The 22,434-nt window shown below is 35.5% G+C and overlaps 1 protein-coding gene across 2 annotated transcripts in view; it reads left to right on the top strand.

Moving 5' to 3' along the window:
• RYR2 (ryanodine receptor 2) overlaps nucleotides 1–22,434 on the top strand; it is a 391,308-nt gene that overhangs the window by 187,376 nt on the left and 181,498 nt on the right. For both annotated transcript variants that reach the window (XM_032102227.1, XM_032102226.1), the window contains 7 exons: nucleotides 2,772–2,928; nucleotides 8,876–9,040; nucleotides 10,096–10,217; nucleotides 12,174–12,357; nucleotides 13,055–13,190; nucleotides 15,938–16,033; nucleotides 22,111–22,229. In XM_032102227.1, coding sequence (XP_031958118.1) covers nucleotides 2,772–2,928; nucleotides 8,876–9,040; nucleotides 10,096–10,217; nucleotides 12,174–12,357; nucleotides 13,055–13,190; nucleotides 15,938–16,033; nucleotides 22,111–22,229 — 979 coding nt within the window. The remainder of the gene's footprint in view (nucleotides 1–2,771; nucleotides 2,929–8,875; nucleotides 9,041–10,095; nucleotides 10,218–12,173; nucleotides 12,358–13,054; nucleotides 13,191–15,937; nucleotides 16,034–22,110; nucleotides 22,230–22,434) is intronic.

Below are 22,434 nucleotides of genomic sequence, written 5' to 3'. Positions count from 1 at the left end.
GATGAATAAATGATTGCTTTTCAGAGATTAAATCAGAGCAGCTTATGAAAAGGTTGCACTCCAATGATGCTGTTTTCTCTGTGTGCATTTTATTAATAGGATGACATTAAATGTCAGTGATAGGGCAGTGAGATTTTTCCTTTGGACTAAAATAGACCTTGAGACAGTGACAAAAACAATGAAACTGTGGAAGGAGCTCTGGATTCTTGTTTTCCCCATGGCGTTTACTTTCCTAATAAGCAGTAGTGGAGCAACATGGGGATCCAAGAAATGACAGGTTTCTGTTATGACCATCATATATATCACTTTGACAGGCATTGTATACAAATTTTGAAGGTAAACACTTGAACATATATGACTGAAAGAAGTTGCAAGAACTGTCAAAACAATTGTAACAAAGAGAGTGGTAATCTTTCTTTTTAAAAAACATAATTTTCTTACCAGGAAAAAGAACTAAATAAAATCCCAAGAATAACACTCTCTCCTACATGTCCCTCACAAACCTATTTTCCTGTTTGATATTCTAATTGCTTTATACATTCAGTGCTGAATTGCAGTCCATTACTATTCATGCAAATGCTCCAATTTGTAGCTTTGTGTATGCATGCCTGAAGTACTCAATCAGTTGTAGTCCTTCCCAGAATGACTGCAGATATAATGCTATGTGAATTTTACAAGTTTCTAAAGGAACAATTTTTTTCTCAGCTCTGTTCATTGGTGGAGAACTCTCATAAAAATTGCCTGGGCAGTCTACATGTACAGATGCCCTTGGGATGCCCTGCCACAGGACACCAAATAATATTGCTCAGCATTGCTTTCTTACCCAAAAGGGTACAGAGTTCATGTTCTCACATTGCAAAAAAATATTTTTAGTAGTCAAAAATGGCTTCACAAGATACATTCTGCTCAAAAAGCTTTTCTTGTAAGTGCACATGAATTGTTATTTTTCCTATCCTGCAGGCATGAACTAGGAGCATGGCTCAGTTATGCTACTTTTTTTTTCTTATGGTGTGTAGCTATTGGGTCCTAGGGAAAATTGAATCAGACGAGGGAAAAGGCAGCTCCCCAGCATGACCTGTGGTATGAAAGGTGCAGAACTGATGGATTTTGCCAGACTCGGCAACACAATAGCTGAGATTCATGACCTGACATTTTACTGACTAGAGAAACAGAAGTTATGCTAGAGCACTGGACTCAGATGTCCTTTTGAGGAGTATATGGACTTTGCTGTGCAGAAGACAGAAGAAGATAAATGTATTTCTAAGACAGAAAGCTTCCATATTTCCTTCTACCCCAAAGCTCCCTCAACTTAAACAGAAGAGACTCTTTAGATTACAAAAGAAAATAGTTGAGGGAGGAAACCTTTTTATTCTTCTGTCCTCTTTAAAACCAATGACTAAAAGGGTTTAGAAGCTTAATCACTGAAGTGTAATAAATCCTGTTACAAAACAGAAGCATTTTAAAAACTGTGCTTTGAAAATGTCTGCTGAATTGGTTTTGTATACTTTGCATCCAGTATGGCCAACTCTTAAGAAGACACATTTAAACAAGTGGAATAGGTAAGTGCTTTGACCTGCTACATCTGTGTGTCAGGGAAAATGAAAATGACTTAAATCTGTATAAGTGCTATCTTAAGTGATTTACACATGAATACATACAAAAACATATACATAAAAGCTTGTTATGTTTTTAAATGCTGTATCTAGAATTACCTTAAAGGCAAGTGAGAACATGCAGTAATACAAAATTCTGATACGGGACTAAGTTTATAAGAAGGTTAAGTTCATAAGGATACATTTGTACATTTCATTGATATTATGTGAACATGTCAATAATTTTAAGCTCTTTAAAGCCACAGTAAGCATAGAGGATTTCTAGTATTTGTGGAAGCACAGCAGAACCTTGGCAGTATATCATAACTCAACTATGACGGGCATTTTGCAAGCACAGAATAAATACATGATTTCCTCTCCAAAATGCAGCATTCACATATATCTGAATTGCAAACTTTTGAAGACATAAAACTGAAGAAAATTTTATGAAGACTAGGAAAATATCCTAGTTGTGACAGTTTGCCAAGCTGAAAAGCCTTTGTGAAATATATACTCCTTAGTAACCCCTACACAAATTTATCTTCAGGAATTAAGCAGGAAGAACAGCAGGGCTGAATTTTCAGTTTAGGGCAAGAAGTTCAAACCTGTGACCTGTATTTTAAGTTGAGTAATTTTTGGGGAGCTTAGATAAGCTTTGCCTTTCTTTCTTCTATAGAATAAGAAGAATCTGGGCCATTTTTTGATTAATAAGTTTTCATATTTATTTTAGGAGGGTTTCTATTTATTTGTTATTTTAGCCATTTTATTTTTGCACAGCATTTAAAGTGTGCTTAAAATCTGCTGACTGCTAAAAGATGAGGACTCTGGGAGAGTGAAGAATCACAGCTGCTGCTAGATTAAATGTTGGAGAGGGAACTGGCAGATCTAAACTCTTTGTGTACAGCATAAGCCTTCTTTTCTGTAGGCGATCTGTACCTTCTCTCAAGAGGAATTCAGTCTGAACAAAGGCAGCTTGTGCAAAGGAAGACCTTAAGATTATTTATTAGAATGGTTTTGTAGGGGATAACCGCAAAGTAGCCACTTTCTTGCTGATAATCCAATGTGTGAATTTTGTGGTTTTTAGCAACTAGTTGGCAATATATTTTACTTTAAAATATTTTTGCCGGTAGTTAAAACATTATTTTTTTTTAATGAATGGTTTTTTATGGACTCTCTTAGGTGGAGTGGCAGCCACATTAGATGGGGACAGGCATTCCGACTAAGGCATATCACAACAGGAAAATATTTAAGTCTCCTGGATGACAAGAGTCTTCTTCTCACAGACAAAGAGAAGGCAGATGTAAAATCGACAGCATTCTGTTTTCGGTCTTCCAAGGTATGGAATCAGTGAAGCATTAATAATACTAGTAATAATTCCAATCTCTTTAGAAAGCAAGGTTAGATATTTTCTGTTTGTTGTGATTGCATTAAGTATTGGAGCCTTCTAATTTTCACTGATTAAAAAAATTCCAAAATGCACTATAAGCAATAACTAGAAAGCTTCTTTTATCATACTTTCTCTGTGTATTCCTACCTGGCTGGATGTTTGTGGGTTTGGATTTTTTTTTTCTTGTTAATTTGTTGCTTTTTTGTTGATGTTTTATTAGCTGGATTGGGGTTTTTTTGTACTGCTTGCCCACTTTTGAGCAGTATACTCATTTCTAATTTGTTCTTCTGATTAACTTCTCTGCTGCTTCACTGCATATATCTGTTGGCTGGCATAGAAAAAATTTATAATATCGTGAGTTACTGAAATTAAATTGGAAATTCAGGATTTCTCTCTCCAGATACTTTACTGTAGTCTAATCTGAAGTTACCAGAGTTTTACTTTTCATTTTGGCAGCTTCAATAAGCATTTTGAGTTTAAACCAGTATTTTTGTAGTAGGTAAAGAGCTAAAAATAATACTATGATAAATTCTTAAATAGCCTTTATTTCTCATACTTTTCACCTGTAGCATGATGTCTGAAAATTTTCCAACAATAATTTTGTTGTTGTAAAAAACTATCTTCTAAAATACAAAGTACCAGTAAATAGAATTACTCAATAAGTTCTCTGTACCATTTAATTTATATATGTTTTTAAATTATTTGCCTGCTTGGGAAGATAAGAAAATAATAGATACCCAAAGCAGGTATATAGATTTTTGCACCTTGATAACAAAGACTGTAGTTCAGATGATTGTTTTGAGAGCCAGACAATTGTTCATTCTGAAACCAATTAGAAAAGTCATAGAAATGCTTAAATATTTTAGGACAATTCAGTACAACTATACTGGGGATTTCCTGTTGCAGCTAGTATAGATTTCAACACTTGAAATCAAGAGGGATAGAACAATTCATTCACTGATTTTCAAGATGGGTTATCAGCAGGGATTGCTCCAAAAAGAGTGGAACAATATACTGTGCTCTACTTTTACATGGTTTATTTAGTCCAAAAAATACTTGAAGGCAAGAATTTTTAGCAATAAAGAATGTCTCTTGTTGATACGGATAAGGTGGTTTGTCTCTACTTTCTATGTAAAATATGCACGTGTATTTTGAAGACTAGGTGATGTTGTATTTGAAGTGTCTTCTTTTTATTCTTTTTTTCACCCTGAATTTGGAAGTCTCATTTGGAATTATTTTGAGATTTTGTGTTTTGAAATGGTTTTGTTCTACCATGCTCAAAATGAAAGGTTAACATTTATTTTGTTGTTAGTGGTCAAACCTATCCTATGCTGAGCAGAGCAGAGACAAAAGGCTTTGGGGCAGGTAGAAACTTGTTATGGTAATCAATTCTTGAAGTAACGAGAGAATTTTAAGATGGGCATATAGGCTAATCAGTATGTGATGAATATAATCTTACTGATGTTTAAATATGGATTTTCAAAGGAATTGGACGTCCAGAAGATCATATTTGATGTAACTGTTGTGGATATCAACATTAACAAATGACTTATTTGGAGGGAATTATAGAAATGCCACAGGAGAGGAGTATATGGTTTGCTGAGGATGAATCGAGTGGATGCAATCCTGTGCCATGTGCTCTAGAATGACCCTGCTTGAGCAGGGAACTTGGATCAGATGACCCACTGTGGTCCCTTCCAACCTAACCAATTCTGTGATTCACTTTCCTGCTTTGGACTTCTTATAGGAGTGTCATGTTTCACTTTATTAGGCTACTGGCAATAAAACTTTTAGATGCCTTCCCTCTCTGGGAAAGAGTGTTAAAAAAAAGATTTCAAATTATAGGTGTTCTAGAAAGGCTTCTGTAGAGAAGGTAGGTAGATTTAGGGTCTCTTTTCCTCTAAGTATGTTTGGACAAATCATCCAAACTTTCACTTATGTTGTTGCATGTACTTAGCACCCAAAAAAATTATTCATGGATAAGAGGGAGCCCCTAATCTTCTTTATTGAGTACAGTGCATTAATACCTGTGAGTATTTCAAGTGGCTACTCTTTCTGATAAAAATTTCATCCTTTTTTTTGCCACAGTCATAATTCTTCCTTGCGGTAGCTGGAAAGAAGTGGGAAGAATTGTGAAGCTCCCACTTGTTGCACAATAGCAACTTAGCTTTAAATAGGCAAAAACAAACAAGGGAGAGGAAAATGTTAAAGGATCAGTTCCTTTAGGCATTTGAGTAGATAATAACTTCAATTTCGATATGAAAAGCAGCTTTCATGTTTGTAGAGATAGTACTGAAAATGTATCACCTCTAAACCTGAAGATTCACATGTAAATATACAAGCTCAACATTTATTTTTTATATCTTATTATTTGCAAGGGCTCATCATCTCAAACATATTAGCTTGCCAGTAATTCATTTAAAAAATAGCCCAGAAGAGAACTAGAAAGCTAAAGTGTCTTTTTTGTTGTTTGTTTGTTTGTTTGTTTTAGTTTTTTTGTGAAAGCTTGAAAATACCACAAACTGTTGCCAAACAGCACTCAGAAGAAAAGGATTTTTCTGAGGAGCTAACAGTCACTTCATTTTTCTTTCTGGTGATCAACCTCTGTGCTCTGGTTATCATATATTACTCTAATAATTATCATTAAATGCAAAATATATTAGTGTTTCAAGCATCTGAAATTCAGAAAATTATTATTTTTTTTTTCTTTCTAGCAGTTTTGCTTCACTCAGCACAGGATGTCCACAGATATCTAGAATTTATTTCTCAAACATACAGCTCTTTTAATAGACTTGTGTTTGTAGAGATAAAGTTTTGTGGATTCTTTTTTTTCCTCTTTTCATTTGCTCCATATTGATTCTTTTTGGTAAAAAACCATTGTTTTAATATCACTATTCCACTGAAATAAGGTTATTTTAGCAATTTAGAAATGTTTATGCATTCTGTACCAAGTCTGCTTTTCCTGTCCTTAGTCTTTTCCAGTGGACAGAAATACATACATTTTAATAAAATTTTATGGCTTGTATTTTTGTCTTCAGCTTTTTCTTTCTTCTTCTTTCTTCTAAAATATTATAGAAATTATATTAATGTTGCTTTAAAAGCAGCCATAAATTAGCTTCTTGCAGTTGGTGAGGTCTTAAAATATCAGTCCCGAAAGTGTGCCACAGAGAGTATGAGTCAGGTCAGATGACAAGAGAAAAAGTTGAAGCGACAAGCCTTAATCAAGGAAATTCATTTTTCGAATGTTGTAAGGAGTTAAATTAGACTGAAATAATGTTTAAGGTAAGGCTTCACAGAATAATTTTTCAGCATTAGAATGAAACCATTTTTAAAAGATTTTGTTCATTCAGCCCACAACAGAAGTGGGAAGATTGGCTTGTGTTTTTGTAGGCGTGGAATAAACGCTGTTTATAAAGAGCATATCCTTCTGTGCCTTTTGTTCAATAATCAAAAATCTGACCTATTGATCAATAATCCTGTTCATTTCCAATGCATTCTTGTTTTACATTACTGAGTTGGTTTACAGACTGTTGCAAAGCCCACTTGTTGCCATTTGTTCCAGTATAATAAATGAAGATTTTTGATCCTTGTTTAGACAAGGCTAATCATCTGAGAGTGGGTCTAGACTACAAATAAAACTGAAGGTTTTCTTTGTAAAAATGCTGTAGGAAGAATTAGCTGATGGTTCAGTAATGACAGGTTACATATGTAGTAAGAATGGGGCTGGAAAAATGCATCATATAATTTCTGTGTCAATATACCATTATTAATTAGTGACATGGTGATTTCTGATGTTTTTCAGATCATAATTTTCACTGATGAACTATATTACAGTAGATAATGAGATTGGTTCATTATATGTACTTTCTCAACTACCTGCTGTTTACTGATATGAGCCCAGCACTCCATTCAAATCTTCCCCTTTATAAATAATTTGTGCTTCCTATTCACTACTACAAAAAGCTCAATGTCTTGAAGCTCCCAGATGAATGGTGTAATGCCTGCTGCCCCCACGCCATCCTCTAGTCTTCGGTTTCTCTCCTATGTGTAGTCCAGCTTTTACATTATGGTAGCTTTCGTGGCTACTATATTTATTTTGTAGGACAGAGCTCACTTTAATGGGGTTGATATCAATCTGGGCTTTAAACCTACACACAGAGCTGTTAGTATAATTACATCAGTGAGAACAGAGATCTTGTTCGACAAATGTTGGCACTGTACTTTTTATGCCAAGTACACCTAATTCTAATTGGAACGAAGATTTCAACATCAAACCCTTTTACTTTCTGTTACAGCCAGTATATTTTTAAAAAAGAATGCAAAAATACTTTAAATTAATAATCCTTCGTCTTATTTACAGTGCTTTATGAGAAAATTTGTGAATTCTTGTATTCGCATCTTAAGAAATTAATTGTGGGACCTGAAAAAAAGAAAATCTTACAATGTAGAAGCACAGTATGTATTCACAGTATCTTCTAGTTATAAAGAGAATTCAAAAAACTGGAGCTTGAAATCAGGGTCTAATTTATTTTATCCTGTATTATGATTGGTTTGAAATGTCATAAGTAGGTTTTCCATTTCCAACTGTTAACTACATTCAGGTTATTTGTGCTAGCTTTTGAAAGAATTGAATACAACATTTAGAAAAAACATATGAGCAAAATAATAGGTTAATAATGAAGCAGAGGCACACAATAACTCTGTAATTGGCATCAGATTATTAATAAATCAGTTATTACCATGTATCAATGGACAAAATTTTAATAAGAATTTCAGCACTTAAGAAGTGCTGAAAGTCATTTACAAGGCAGTGAAATTAACAACTGTATCCAGAAACCATAAGAAAACAAGCTAAATTTATGAACATATTGTATCTGAACATGTTACGAAAAGTAATCACAAGAATTTCACCTCTGTACTATTGTACTTTTTTTTTTTTCAAATGCTTCAAAATACATTCATGATTGTAGGCTGAAAATCTAGTTACAGGACATTTCCCTTAAAAAATGCTTTGAAAACCCTTTAATAAATTAGAGATTGTTCATGTAAAAACCCCAATCTTTGTCATCTTTTACTGTGAAGCTGTCTTCCCACAGTGTCAGGGCACATGTGTATGAAGTAGTCATTCTTCTAACCTTGGTTGTAGACTGGTAGAACAAGAAGAAGTTTTTGTTTCACTCTTTGTAACATTACTCTGAGTAGCTGCAGGAAGATGCTTGCCATCTCCTGCTGATCAGAAGCACAGAATGTTGAAGCTGTAGTTGGTTAAGGGGGTCATGTTGCATACTGAATGTACAGCCATAGGTATATCAATCAGTTGAACCATATGTTTTTAGAGAGATTAGATGGATGATCTGCCATGAAGCAGGATGCATGGGCTGTTTGTCCATACAAGTCTGTTCAGAAGTAGTTTGTACTTAGGAGAGCTTGGTATTGGGGAAACACCTCAAATTAGAACCACAAACTCTAGTATTTTTTGGGATGCTACATTTCCTCTCCTGAAACAACTGCTGTCTCTACAGGACACCAGCTGGAATGACATCCTGTCATGCCATTATTAGTTTGCAGGCCAACCATGCAGAAATGGATTGCTTTTTTCAGGAAGTACTGAGCCCATTGTTGGGCAGAGACAGGTTAAAGGCCATCTCCCAGGGACCATTGGATGGAGCTTGTCTTTTCCAGGCTGGAAAAAAAGCCCCAAATGCCTAAAAAAACGTTTGTGGAGGTTATTGCCTGGTTCAGCTAGGGGAGTCAATGTATCTGGGGTTGTTTTGTAAGCTCTTATATTCTCAAATATTCTTTTAGGTCGTTTCTGGACAATTTCCTAATATTTAATGTTTTAGGCAAATATTAACATGTTGATTATTGGTTGTGTATACATATTTTTCTTCACCAGGAAAAGCTGGACATAGGGACAAGAAAAGAAGTGGATGGAATGGGAGCACCTGAAATAAAGTATGGGGATTCAATATGCTTCATACAACATGTAGATACAGGCTTATGGCTCACGTACCAGTCTGCTGATGCAAAGTCTGTAAGAATGGGTTCTCTGCAGCGAAAGGTAAGGCTGTAAATAGGAATGCATTTCATTCACTCACAGTCAGATAGGGTGGGTTGGGCTGGGTGGTGGGAAATGAAGGGAGCTATGTGAACCAGCTAATTTCTGGATTTCAAATATTTTAAGCATGCCTTAGCATGCTTGTGAGTTGAAAGACTGGGTTTTTTTCAGTCACATACTAAAAAGTTAAGTGGTATACTGAATTCTCAAACTGAAGGCCAGACAAAGTGCATGTAATAACCTGTAGACATTAATTCACAAACATTGAAATATTAGTAACAACCTATAGAATATTCTAAGATTCCTTTCTTCAATGTAGTTTAGATTGAAGAGGCTTTTAGTTCAAAGTATTTCTTTCCACGCTGCAAGTGTATTACCTTTTGGGCTGGAATGTTCAAGTATTGAGTCCTGAGAGATTTCTTTCTTTATAGGATAATCACAACCAAGCAGAATGCTAGCTCAGCCTCATAAAGTAGGGAAAAGATTCTTTTGGAAATTAACACTGTAGTGTTTTCCATGACTGTTTTAGATACCAGAACTATACAGTTAGAGCAGAGGTTTAAAATATTTATGTGGATTGGATTGAATACCTTCAGAGCCGTGATAACTAGACATGAAAAACTATTAAGTTACTGGAAATGACTCAAAGCATAGTCAGAAAAGGCCAGTAACACCCTTAGAAATGAGGGCCAGTAAAGAATACCTGTTGTGACCTTTTCTGCTTTAGGGCTTTGCTGCTCTATAAGGGATGTGTTTTTAATGTTGATAAAAAAAGTGTAATCAAACACCTCTTAGATTTTTAATTTTTTTTTTTTTTAAATAAAGCATGTTGTTTACAAAAGCCGTAGCTTTGAGATTATTATGGCACTGAACCTGCTGACTCAGTACAGGTGCATCCTTGGACATGAAAAACTAAACCATGGAATTATCTGCTTTTAATAAAATTGTTATCTTTGTATGTGACTTCATCATTTCCTAGCCTGCCTTCCTATGTGAGTTTTCAGACTTCTTATTTAATGTCTCATTTTGCAGTGACTGCTTCTTGTTTTTGTTTTCAGGCAATAATGCACCATGAAGGGCACATGGATGATGGTTTAACACTGTCCAGATCTCAGAATGAAGAATCCCGTACAGCACGTGTCATCCGTAGTACAGTCTTCCTTTTCAACAGGTTCATAAGGTGTGCTTTTAAAATGATCTTTTCATCACTTTTCTTTTTTTTTCTATTTTATTCAAAGTCTCTCTTAATACAACAGGGAACAATTTATCCTTCAGTAAAAAATAGATCAGTGTTTCTCAAATCGGACATTATATCAATTCTTTGTGTTATCAGCAGGTAAGTGCCTTGAGAGATATTAGTCAGTTTCTTTTCTCTGTCTTCTAACATTAATTTATTGTTTAATCTTGATTTAAATGCATAAACATACTGAAAATGCAAACAAACAATAAAAGAGATTTTTCCTTTCCAAAATTTGCTTTAAGTCATGTGGTGCATTATTTAGCTTTTTCTTTTCTAAGTACGGTTTTTAAAGATGGTCCTCCTTGAAAAGCCTGGGAGAGGGAGATAATTGTAAAACTACAGATCTGTAAAAACCACAAATATACTGAAGAAATTCATAGTCTCAAGAAGAAGCTTTTCTTAAAAATTATACCTTCTTTCTGCCCTCACATTACACTTTGCTTATTTGTTCCCTTTTAATGCTACTTGTTTCTTTAATATTTCGAAATATAAAAAACGTTGTGTTGTATTTTATAGTAATTAGCCATTTAAAAATCCTGTCAGATATATGCAATTTGCATTTATCTTCCCATTACTAAATAATGCTGATAAAATGCTAATTCTCAAACGCTTGTGATTTCAGTATTTGATGAAAGGGCTTTTCATCAATGTAGCTTGCATTAGAAAAAGAATGATTAGCAGTAAGATTGTATGTAATGATAAGAATTTCATAAGAACCCATTTGTCGCAAGAAAAAACAGTGTGGGAGATGGTGACCTGAAACAACCATGTCCTAAATCAGGGCACAGCCAAAGACACAGACATGTGAATTTGTTGAAAAACATGTAACCGGGTAGTTAAAAAAAAAAACGGAAAAAATCACCTGTCAGCAGAACTGTCTACTGTATGACATTTAAAATACAAAAGAAATGTGAGCCCTAGGTCACTTTGTAGATACACCTTCATAGAAGCTTCTAAGAATGCCATAAAAGATAAAGACAGAGAAAGGCAATTTAATGATAAGGTTTCACAAATCAAGGTATTGCTAAATTACAGTGGAGATTTTTGTGGAGTGCACAGAGAGTCCAAGGTAGTGTTTAGCAGTTTAGTTTTGGCAGGATGTTACTCCAAAAAGAAAAAGCTGAATTGAAGAGGACGAAAAGTATTCTTTTAAGTGTATGCTCCAGTTCTTTCTCACAAAGTCAGCAGAAGAATTGCACTTTATATAACATGTTCACAATAAAAATTAAGTTTTAAAGATGACTTTTGTAGCTATCCTTTTGAAACTTTGCATTATTTGCAAAGGGATTCAGCTGAGCAAGGGGCAGGTGCAACATGCATGAGAACAGTCAGCCCTCTACTTTTAAGAGAGGATCTTCACAGACTTCAGCAAGGCCAAGCTTGAATTGGGTATCAGGGAAACAAAAAAGCTAATGGAGTGCTGAGATAGAGTGTGTGGAAGTGCTGCATCTTCCCACACTGAAAAAGGCTTAAGAGCACGTAAGAGATGTGTTTCAGAGCCTCCATGGGCAATCTGAACCCTCCTCAGCACTGCAGGACTGGTCTCTTTAACTTCTGTCCATCCCAGCTTCATGATGCTTTGTGCTGGTTTACAATAACGTCTCTTCATCTTTTGCCCTGCCTCTGCAACTACAACATCTGTAGGTAGAACATTAAAATGTGTTTTTTGGATTTGAAAAAATTTTAAGAGAAATAACATTTTTCATGCTTTCAGTATTTGTTTGGGATGGGAGGGGTAGATTGTTAAATGGAGAGTGGGCAGATATAAAGAATTTTTGACAAGTTGCTGTCAGAAAATGAGCTTTGGCATCTAAACAAACTTTGCTTTTAAATAAATAAAGAGTTGGAACAATAAATTAATTTTCAATTCTCAGGAGACTTTGCATCTTCTTGCAGGGGCCTTGATTCTCTCAGCAAGAAAGTAAAGTCTTCCACCACCGATTTGCCTATCGAGTCAGTCAGTTTGAGCCTTCAGGACTTGATTGGCTACTTTCACCCCCCTGATGAACATTTGGAACATGAAAACAAACAAAACAGGCTCCGAGCACTGAAGAATCGCCAGAACCTCTTCCAAGAAGAGGTACTTCTCTCAGTTTTACTCCTGATTTTCCACTCTGTTGTCTGCAAGTATTCTTTCACAATATCTGTAGTGTTGATATTTAATATGGATTGTGCTTGCAGTGGGTTTTTTTTAATCCTGTGAGAGTCAAGCTATTTGCTACATTCTCAATCTCTCTAGATCTGCTGTTTTTCCTGTATATTTGAAAGAAAACATTTACAGCCTTACTTCTTTTTCCCTTTCTAATAAAATTAGATGACCTTGTGCCTTGAATTCTAACCATAATTTTCTCCTTATGTGTTTTTCTGTTAGAGTTTAATCTCTTGATGTAGAAGGATGTTGTGGTTTAATAAGCATTCTTTAAGAATTTTGTTTAATATTATCTGTAATATATGTTTTTAATATTATTTCTGGTAATAATAGTTGCTCTACTTTGTCAGATGCCTAAACGTCCTCCAGAATAGAAACTTGCCTAAAATTATGTAATGAATACTGTTTATTTTTGTTTTAATTTAACCATCCTAAATGGCAGACGTTTATTACCACAATGAAGGAAAACTTTCCACTGGGACTGCTTGTTTGACTTCACATAAATATTTTTGTGTTTTGCATATCCTGTCTTTCATGTTTTGTTTTCTTAGATTTCTGAAAATCTTTTGTGTTTGCATCTAAAAATACTTCTTTTTCCCTCTGACGATATGAGCTTTTTCATTTCTAGGGTATGATCAACCTTGTTCTTGAATGTATTGATCGCTTGAATGTATACAGCAGTGCAGCTCACTTTGCAGATGTAGCTGGGAAGGAAGCTGGAGAAGCATGGAAGTCTATTCTAAATTCTTTGTATGAATTACTGGGTAAGATATTATAGATTACTTGGATAGTTTTAGCTCAAAATAGTGAAGAATGAAGAATAAAGAAGTACAAAACTGTTTTAGTACAGAAGAATTTCCACTGTGTAGAAACTTAGAATAAAAATTAAGCAAGATTTTTGCATTTGCAGTTATTTGATGTATTAACAATACATTAAAGAAGTTATGTCAGGAGTTATAAGCATTTAAAAGTATCCAGACTAGGTCCAGAGAGTTAACATCACCATGAAATCAAATGACAACCTGTTGGGGTGTAGATGGTAGATGATGGAGTATAAAATTCTGTGGTTTGGTTATTCGTAGATGTAGGGTAGAGTTGAATTTTTTTGTTACAGTTTCGTTTATCTCTTGTTACATTAAGCACAGTGCAGACTGGAGGAAGTAGGGGCTTGATTTCCAACTGGCAAGGCTAGAAAATTCCTTCTGAAGAGTCTGCTTGTTTTGTACAAAGTATTGCTTCTGTGGAATTGTAGTGATGAGAACACACAAGCTTGGTTGACTTCCCAGTCTCTATGCCCCTCCTGCCCTCTGATGTTACTTCTCTAACTGCATTATCTTCTGGCAGCTAATGCTTAGGAAGCCTGGCTTTGATCTGGCTATGATGAATTTGTACATTGCTCTGTTCTGAATAATGCTGGATCTGTACAGTAATTATGTGGATGACAAATGGATGTTGCTTGCTCAGTCTTGCTTCAGCAAACAGTACTTTGTTTTTTGAGTCTGCACATAAATAAAAGTAAACTGTGATGCCAGAATTCATGTCTTTTGTCATGTCATTGACATTGTGTTTTATTTCACTGTGATGAGAATTAAGGCATTTACAGACGTTGAGAGTGAATACTACCACATATGAAAATCATATAATCTTAAACCGGTTTGGATCACAAGAGACCTTTAAAGATCATCTAGTCCAGCCACCCCAACTGCAAAAAGATCCTTCCTTACATTCAATCTAAGTCTACTGTCTTTCAATCTGAAATAATTGACATATATCTACTAAAGCATCTGTCCCTTCTCTATTACAAAATACATACATTCACTGTGAACTTGTATTAGATCCTTTTGCATTACGAAATAATGTGCAGTAGTATATGCAGTGATGTGACTTTAATGTCTGACTGACCACATCACGGTTTTTATTTCTTTAAAACCGAATGCTGGTCTTGTTCAGAGTAGTAGGCAATAAGAAAAGCAACTTTGGGATTTTATTTTTTCTTTTCATTTTAAGTATCTGTTTGCCTCATTTAATGCATGCTTTAACCAATGAATACTAACCTTTCACAAATTTGTGCTGAGCAGCATTTATGACACCATCTCTGTCTCATTACTCTTAATGAAGTTAAATTTAGTGATGTGTTAAACATTGAACTGTTACTGCCTTCATTTTATGTTCCTACCTGAATCACAGTGAGATTGTGTGGCTTGCCTATAACCAATAAAAAAAGTCACTTTCAGAAACAGGTGTTCCTTAGTTCTAGCCTGTGTGTTTTAACAAGGTATTCTCCCTGTTATGATTCTCAAGTATTTTCAAATAACTGTGGTCATGATTAACTAAAAGTGTAAGATTTCAGAGTATATATTTTTTATTACATAATTCAGCAAGAAAAAGGTTTTTGTTTGTTCGTTTTGTTGTTAGGCTTTGGTTTTCCTCATCAGAAAACTGATGAGGAAACTGCCAGTTTACAAAACTGTCAGTGCAGTGGCTTGTTTGCTGTTAGGTCCAACATTTCTCTTCCTCTTTGCGGATAGTTTCATGTCATATTTATGTCAGAAGTCTCTAAGTTTTACCTTTTATAAATAAAGCAGCATAAAAACATAGTTGCAATATAATACACTGAATTTGTGCAACAACAAAACATAGATTTTAAGAGGCTGTTGCCTCTTAGCAGGACCAACAGTCTCTGTTGCTGGAAAAAATCACAGAAATTTCAGATTGAAATAATTTGTTGGCAGCACTGGAAAACAATCCTAAGAAAATGGGTTTGTGATGTTCCACACGTCAAACAGAAATGTTTGTGTTTCAGTCCTTTTTTGGGGTAGAGCAGATGCTTCTCTGAGAGCTCGTGTGTATGCACATACCTGCAGATGCATGTAATCCAGGACAGGGCAAGCTTGTGGGTGCCTGCAGTGTTCAGGGAGATACCAGTTCAGTTATACCCACCAAGTCAGTGCATGGATTCAGTCTACTTCAGCTTAAAGCATGAGGGTGAAACAGATTCAAAACACTTACTTCCTCCCTACAACCTTGTCAAAAGTATGGCAAACAGTTCCTGGACATCTATCTTGTTTTGGTTCCTATTATTCTTGAACAAATGTACTGTATCAGTAGAAAATAATTTGCATTCATCACCTATGTTGCTGGCTTCACACTCTGCTTTTCCAATGTTTTCTGTCATTACAAGAACACTGTTTTACAGCAACTTGTTTCTGTAGTAGCAGATGAATTCTGTGCTGTCACTACTGGCTTCCTCATGTAGAGCATTTTGCAGGGGTTATTGAGATGATTGTAAAGCCAAAATAATTCAAATTCCTTAAAGGTCATATTGATATCAAAGGTATTTCCTATGCTGAATTCTAACAATCGCTTAAATTATTTAAATTTATATCTAGAACATCAATAATTTAAGAATCTATCTTACTGGATCCTTTCGGACAAGAGAAGACAGGAATTATTTAAATTTAAATGGACTCATAACTGTGATTTAATTTCTCTCTCTCTCTTTTCCCAATAGCGGCTCTGATTCGAGGAAATCGTAAAAACTGTGCTCAATTTTCGGGATCTCTTGATTGGTTAATCAGCAGATTAGAAAGACTGGAAGCCTCTTCTGGTATGCTTTTAAGTATTTTAACTTCTTTATTTGACCAGTTCCAAATTTTTTAAGATTGGTGATATACTTTTTCAGCCTAATTATAATGAAGCTCTTATTATGAGAGAGTAAATTATGTTAATAAAGTGAGATTTATATTTGTAACGTTTTTTATATACTGATTTCAGTTGTACTTCTACTTTAAGTTCTGGCAGTCTTGCCTTTTCCTTGACCAGTTGGATATAGTGTTACCTTTTAATTCAGGCAAACAAAGCATTTTACAATAGCTGTTCAATAGTGTAAGTTGTATTAATTAGCTTGCTAATTCTAGTGTCTGCCCTTTGTAATTCTGCATGTTTTTCAGGATTTGCATCAAACTAAATATAAGAATAATCATATGGAATGGATATAATTTGTTCCATTAACAGTGTTCCCTATGTAATACATATACATTTCCTTTTGAATCATCTCTTTTGCTCCTGATGTGTAAACTTTTATTTAAAATTAACAAGAAATGTTTTTCAGTTGCAGTTGAGACTTTTTTTGCTTTGTATATAGTATTTTTTACTATTTTTTTTGGAAGATGAGAGCATTTCAAGACTTCTTTTTTATAATAACGCTAAAGTTCAAAGGGCAGGAAGGTTTGTAGTCAGAACAATGGGCAAGATAGGGCAAGATAACCTACCTCTCCGGTTACATATTTTCAATTTATTCCCATCATCTTCTTGGTGTAGTGTCATGTGTTGTTCCATGAACTGGAAGGAACACAATGATTAAAGAGTTGTCCTCAGGAACTGAAATTGCATTCCCCATATTGTTCTTTCCATTCCTCAATCATAGGTCTGCCACAGATAGATGGTGTGCTCAAGAGTCTTTGAAATATTAAGGCCAGGAAGAAAGGAAGGATGTTGCCCATTGCAAAAGGTCTTTGTTTTACATTAGACTGGTAAACATTTGAAAAAAAAAAATGTCACAGGAATAACACAGCCTTTTACTGTGGCATTAATAAATGAGAAATATCCTGCTATTGCTGACTATTCCAAGTAGTTCCAGGAGTTGTCTCAGTGCAGGTCACCATTTGGCATATACTAATAAATTTCTTACCTCAGTTATATTCAATCATCGTCAGCAGCTGTGAGAACAGATGTGTCCTACAGTAAACAAGGTGCTTGTGTTCCCCTCAGCTTTGTCATTAAACATTCATGGGCATTTTGTTTATTTGCCATAAATCTGTTCCTGAGATGAGCTGACCAACAACATGAGAAAATATTGTCAAATGTCAGTGGCAGGAGTGTTCTCCCTCTCAGAGCCAAGGGTGAACTGGCACGGCATTCACTAGCTGATCAGCAAGATGTGTGGTGGTTGATTTCACTTGTAAAGAGCAGTTACACACTGGTGCTTCTCCTCTTGCAGATTTTTCCCTTTATCAACTCTTGGGGCAAGCAGAGAGTTTAGAAGTCAGTTATTCTTGGGGCTCTGAGACTGGTATAGAGACTTTGAAGCATTTGCCCATGTGAGCCTCTCCAGACAGCAATGTTTTATAGATGTACTTTTGCACAGTTTTATTTCATGTTTTAGTTGCAGACCTATGGCCTTAGGGCAGGGGACCTGTTTTACTACAGAATTACTTCCTACTCCTGGCAGGCACCTGATCTGTTTCAGCCTGGAATGTTTATGCTCTGACTGCTTGAGCATCTCAAGAGATGAGGCAACAGGAACATAGGAGTCTTTGCCTGTATCACTACTTTAGTTCTTAGCTAGTGACGCAGACAGATGGCTGCTCACAGCATGGGTGTCTAGTTAGAGGTTTGCTGATCATCCTGTCATTGCAGCTGGTACATTAGGGCTAGACATCCTAACCAAATAGATGTCATAACTGAACATTTGTGTTGGTTTACATTATTATTAGGGGAATCTGCCCTGTAGATGCTGTGATCTTCTTGCTTTATTGAGCATTTGAGTAACTGAATTTAAACTGAAACAAGCATTTGAAAAATGTCAAAATCATAAGTTAGATTATTTTTCTACTATGCTTCACCTGTGGTGTGAGAGCATTAACTTAAGGAGAATGATCTCACAGTTATGTAGTCGCATGGCATTTGATTGCAACCTGCTTAATGTCAATAGATTTCACAAGATCTTAATGGTGAAACTACTTCCTAAAAGACCTTATTTTACATCTGAAACTCTCAGGGCAATGGCTTTCAGAAATAATGCAAAACTTTTCACTCAACTTTTGGAGGTTCAAGATGAAATTTCTTATGACAGCTCTAAAAATGCTTTGTTACATGGTTCCTGTTATGTATATATGTATTTTTAATTTTTAATCTCAAACCCAAAAGATTTGAAAATTAAAAACATAATTGTTTATGGTAGTATAGTAAGGTATGAGATACATTCTGTAAACTGCAGAGTATTTGACACTGCCCGCTCTGGGTAGTGAGCCTCCTGACATGCTGCAAAATCTACTCTGAATGTACTAATATTTGCAATAGTCATTTGTTCTGAGTTTTCTGCTAGGAACTAGGCCACTTGCACTCCATCCCCATGTGTGTGTTGGTAACATAACTTTCATTTTGCCTCCAAAACGGATTTTACAATAAAGACTTTTCTGGGTTTGAGGCAGTCAGTTATAAAAGATGCTAATTAGGCTGTGCTTTAGTTATCTTGAGAGGCACAGTAGGTTTAGCTTTTAGTATGTAAATGTAATTTTGTGATTTTATGTGGGATGCTTGCTTGTCAGGTTTTAAGCTTTATTCAGCTTGATGGGCTGAGGATATTCACTGTTTTAATTTAAAATGGTAGATCTTCAACAGGGAGAAATACTGGCTTATACTAAATTTTTAAAATAAGAAGACTTGTATACATATATTCATATAAAATAATTTTTTCTAAGGTAAAGTGTTTATGAGGAAGAAACACCATATTCTGTTAATCACACCAAAATTAAGCTCACCTTCAACATTGAAGTTGTCAGCTACATCTTCTGAATGAGTTTTCTTGAATGTGTTGCGATAAAGACTTGGTGCTACCAAATATTACCTATAAAATTCTAGTTTTCACTTTTTTCTTGTCCTTGAAGTAAAAGTGTTATGAAAACAGAACAGAGGCATTAAATATGTAAACAGCAACTGTGTATTGATTGTACAAATTTGATGAGAAATTGATTCATTTTTTGAGCTTCACTGAAGCAAAAGAGGGAAAATTATTATCTATCCAAGTAGAAATATGTCTGAGAGTAGACCACATTAGAAGTGAGAGATCACAGAACTGCAATGCAAATGCTTCAGCTGTCTCTTCAATCCATAAATTAAGATTAGATTAGTCTTTCACTCTGAAATATGTTCCAGATGGGATTAACTAGCCCTCCTATAATTTTAAAGGCATTAAAACATAGGTAAAAAGGTAGAATACCTTTAGCAATCTAATGTTGAGGACTACATTTAGTGCAGAAAGCTCTGTTTGCAGCCTGTGGTGTGAGCTGCTGGTTGAGCTCTGGGTCAGATGAGAAGACTTGAACTGCTAACTCTTGGCATAGCAAAGGTCCCAGGAATCTGTGGACCAGGCAGGTGACACTCAGAGACATGGCAGGTGTTGAAGACCCCCAGATTTCTTCATGCTTAGACTGTAGGGGTATAATAGCCCAGGTGCCCACAAATTCACAGATTGTTCTGAGTTGGAAGGTACCAAAAAGGATCGCTGAGTCCAACTCTTAAGTAAATGGTCTGTACAGGGATTGACCCCACAGACTTGGTGTTACTAGCACCATGCTCTAAACACCTGAGGTAATCTCAGGTTCCTGTCTTCAGGATCTGTCCTTGGTAGCACCCAGCTTGAGTTGTTACTTTGTTAGTTATTGCACCACAATGAAATTATTTTAAGGACTGGGACATCTGAGATTCTCCTATGAGAAACCTGGGGTAGAGCTGGTGAGGAAACCTGGTCTGACTGTGCAAGTGTGAGGTGTGTAGCTGTGAAGGGGCCATGGTCTGAGCTCAGGTGGTACAAGAATGACTGCCATAGTGGCTACTGGATGGTTGTTGTACAGGGAAGCTTCTTTAACACAAATATGCTTCAAGTTAAGGTTTTTTGGAACCAGATAATACCAGGTTTTGAGGATTTTTCTCTTTAAGTGCATGCATTTTATTCTAGTATTCTGCAATATGACATCAGACGAGTCAACAAATTGTCCTGAAAACACATGCTTCCTTTCATCCATTAGTCATTAAGAAAACTTTCACTCTCCTTACCATGAACTCTGCATAGCATACTGTTTGTGACATTTGTATTAAATTCAAATGCTTAGTGCTTTAATGCCTTGAGCAACTCCAATGAAATTGGAACAAGTCTAGTTGTCTTTAATGTAGACAATCTAAAAATGAATCAATTGGGACAGACACAGTTCACTCATATGCAATTTTTTTCTGAAACACAGGGAGCAAAACGTATTTGGTAATTAGCCTTCAGATGCTATAGTAATTCAAGAAGGTGCTGGGGCAGCTGGATCTAATTGATAAGCATGCATTTATTCTCAAATGTTTACATCTTCAAAGTATTTTTACTTCTGTTATTGAAAACGTTAAGATTAGAAAATAAACTTTGTGTACTATTTTAAGACAAAAGGTTATGACTCTACCTATAGAAAACTCCACGGATATGGTTGCCACACTTAATTAGTATCATTTATTACTGCATTACTATTTATATTGATAAAGTGTGTTTCAGTGCTACAATGAGAGGTGGCAAACGCCCAGTTACCACATTTCGAATGTAATGTGTTTTGTGCATTCCCAGATCACTGTGACACACAAAATTGTTCATCTTTTTACAGATTACCCCTCTAGAATAAGGATACTTTTGTAACACTTTTTTAACCTCCCTAGGTATTTTTACCATGGTCAGTGACCCCTGACCTAGTCTAGTTCGAAGGCTGGGTGGACTGTGCTACCGTGTTTCTACAAAGCATCTACTCTTTTGGCTTGCTCTCATGACTCTTAGGTTTTTATCCTTTCTAACAACATTTTTACTGTCAGTATTCATAGAATCATAGAATGGTGGAATAATGGAAGTGCACATCTACTGCAACCCAGATCATACCACTGCCAAATTCAGGTTTAGTATGTTCTTTAATTTATAGTTGAGGCTTCTTGTGCTTAAACCTTCAGGGCTGTAGAATCACTTTGGGAGTTCACCTCTAGCTCATTATCTACGTGCATTTTCTGTTTACATATACGTGACTGTCTTCAAATATATTAAACAACATACTTTGTTTGAAGCCTGTTTACCGGGTGAATCAAATTGTCACTGTATCTGTTGTCTTCCACTTTTTCTACATTTCAGTCGTTGAATAATCCCTACTCTTTATTAGTAATGACAGCATGTGTCCCTCCAGACCTCTGGAAAAAACATTAAATAGTACGGGGATAAGCAGTGATGGTGCTGTAGGTTATCTGTAGCAGCTGATGTTCTCTTCCTCATTAGGATCAAAGACAGGCCACAGTACTGTTACTGAGACAGAACCATCTGACAAAAACACTATTTTTCCCACATCAAGGGGAGTTGAAGAGCTACATTTTCCTGTAATGGAAAGAGCATGGCAAAGAGCAGAAGACTCATGCTATGGAATTTGCTTTGCAAAGATTAAGCTGTGTGTTTGGAGACATGGCTTGAATGAATAAAAGGCTGAAGACAGAATGATGAGAGCTGTACATTGCTAATAGGAATTGCATAACTCTAGATTTAAGACTGCTTCTCAGCTTTCCTTCAGCCCCTTTGATTTTTTTCTCATTGTGGCAACAACTTCAGCAGCTGATAATTATGCACTGCATGTACAATATTGTCTTTCCCAAAGGTAGAAGATCCTAAAGCAGGTGTTGACTTGGTCCAGGAGCTTTATGATTAACATTAATGATTTATGATTATGATTTAACATTAATGATTCTTCATGGCAATTCTTCATTCCGCTTTATTGGGGTTTTTTTTGTCATATACAATGATTTTTGAAACTATTTCATGTTACTGAGCAGCAGATTATGAACTATTACGTACAGTTATGACTTTGTATGCGCTTTGAAGAGATTTTTTTTTTTTTCCCCAAGGAATTCTAGAGGTTTTACACTGTGTGTTGGTGGAAAGCCCAGAAGCTCTAAACATTATTAAGGAAGGACATATTAAATCAATCATATGTCTTTTGGACAAACATGGGAGAAACCATAAGGTAGGTAAAGACTAAACAAGTATATTTAGATGAACGTTTGTGAACAAAGCATGCTCATTCTTCTGTGTGGAAGTTAATTTCAAATACTTTAATGCTGTTTTGATAATGAGGAATGAAACTTTTCCTAAAATGTATATGAGCAGTTTGACGAAGCAAAGAGGAATGTTACCTTTTTTTTGGCAAAAACATTGATACATACTAATTC

Source organism: Corvus moneduloides, chromosome 3 (assembly GCF_009650955.1).
Source record: "Corvus moneduloides isolate bCorMon1 chromosome 3, bCorMon1.pri, whole genome shotgun sequence".
Lineage (NCBI taxonomy): Eukaryota > Metazoa > Chordata > Aves > Passeriformes > Corvidae > Corvus > Corvus moneduloides.
Note: the sequence above shows the minus strand (reverse complement) of the source record. Positions and strands in the feature narration are given on the sequence as shown.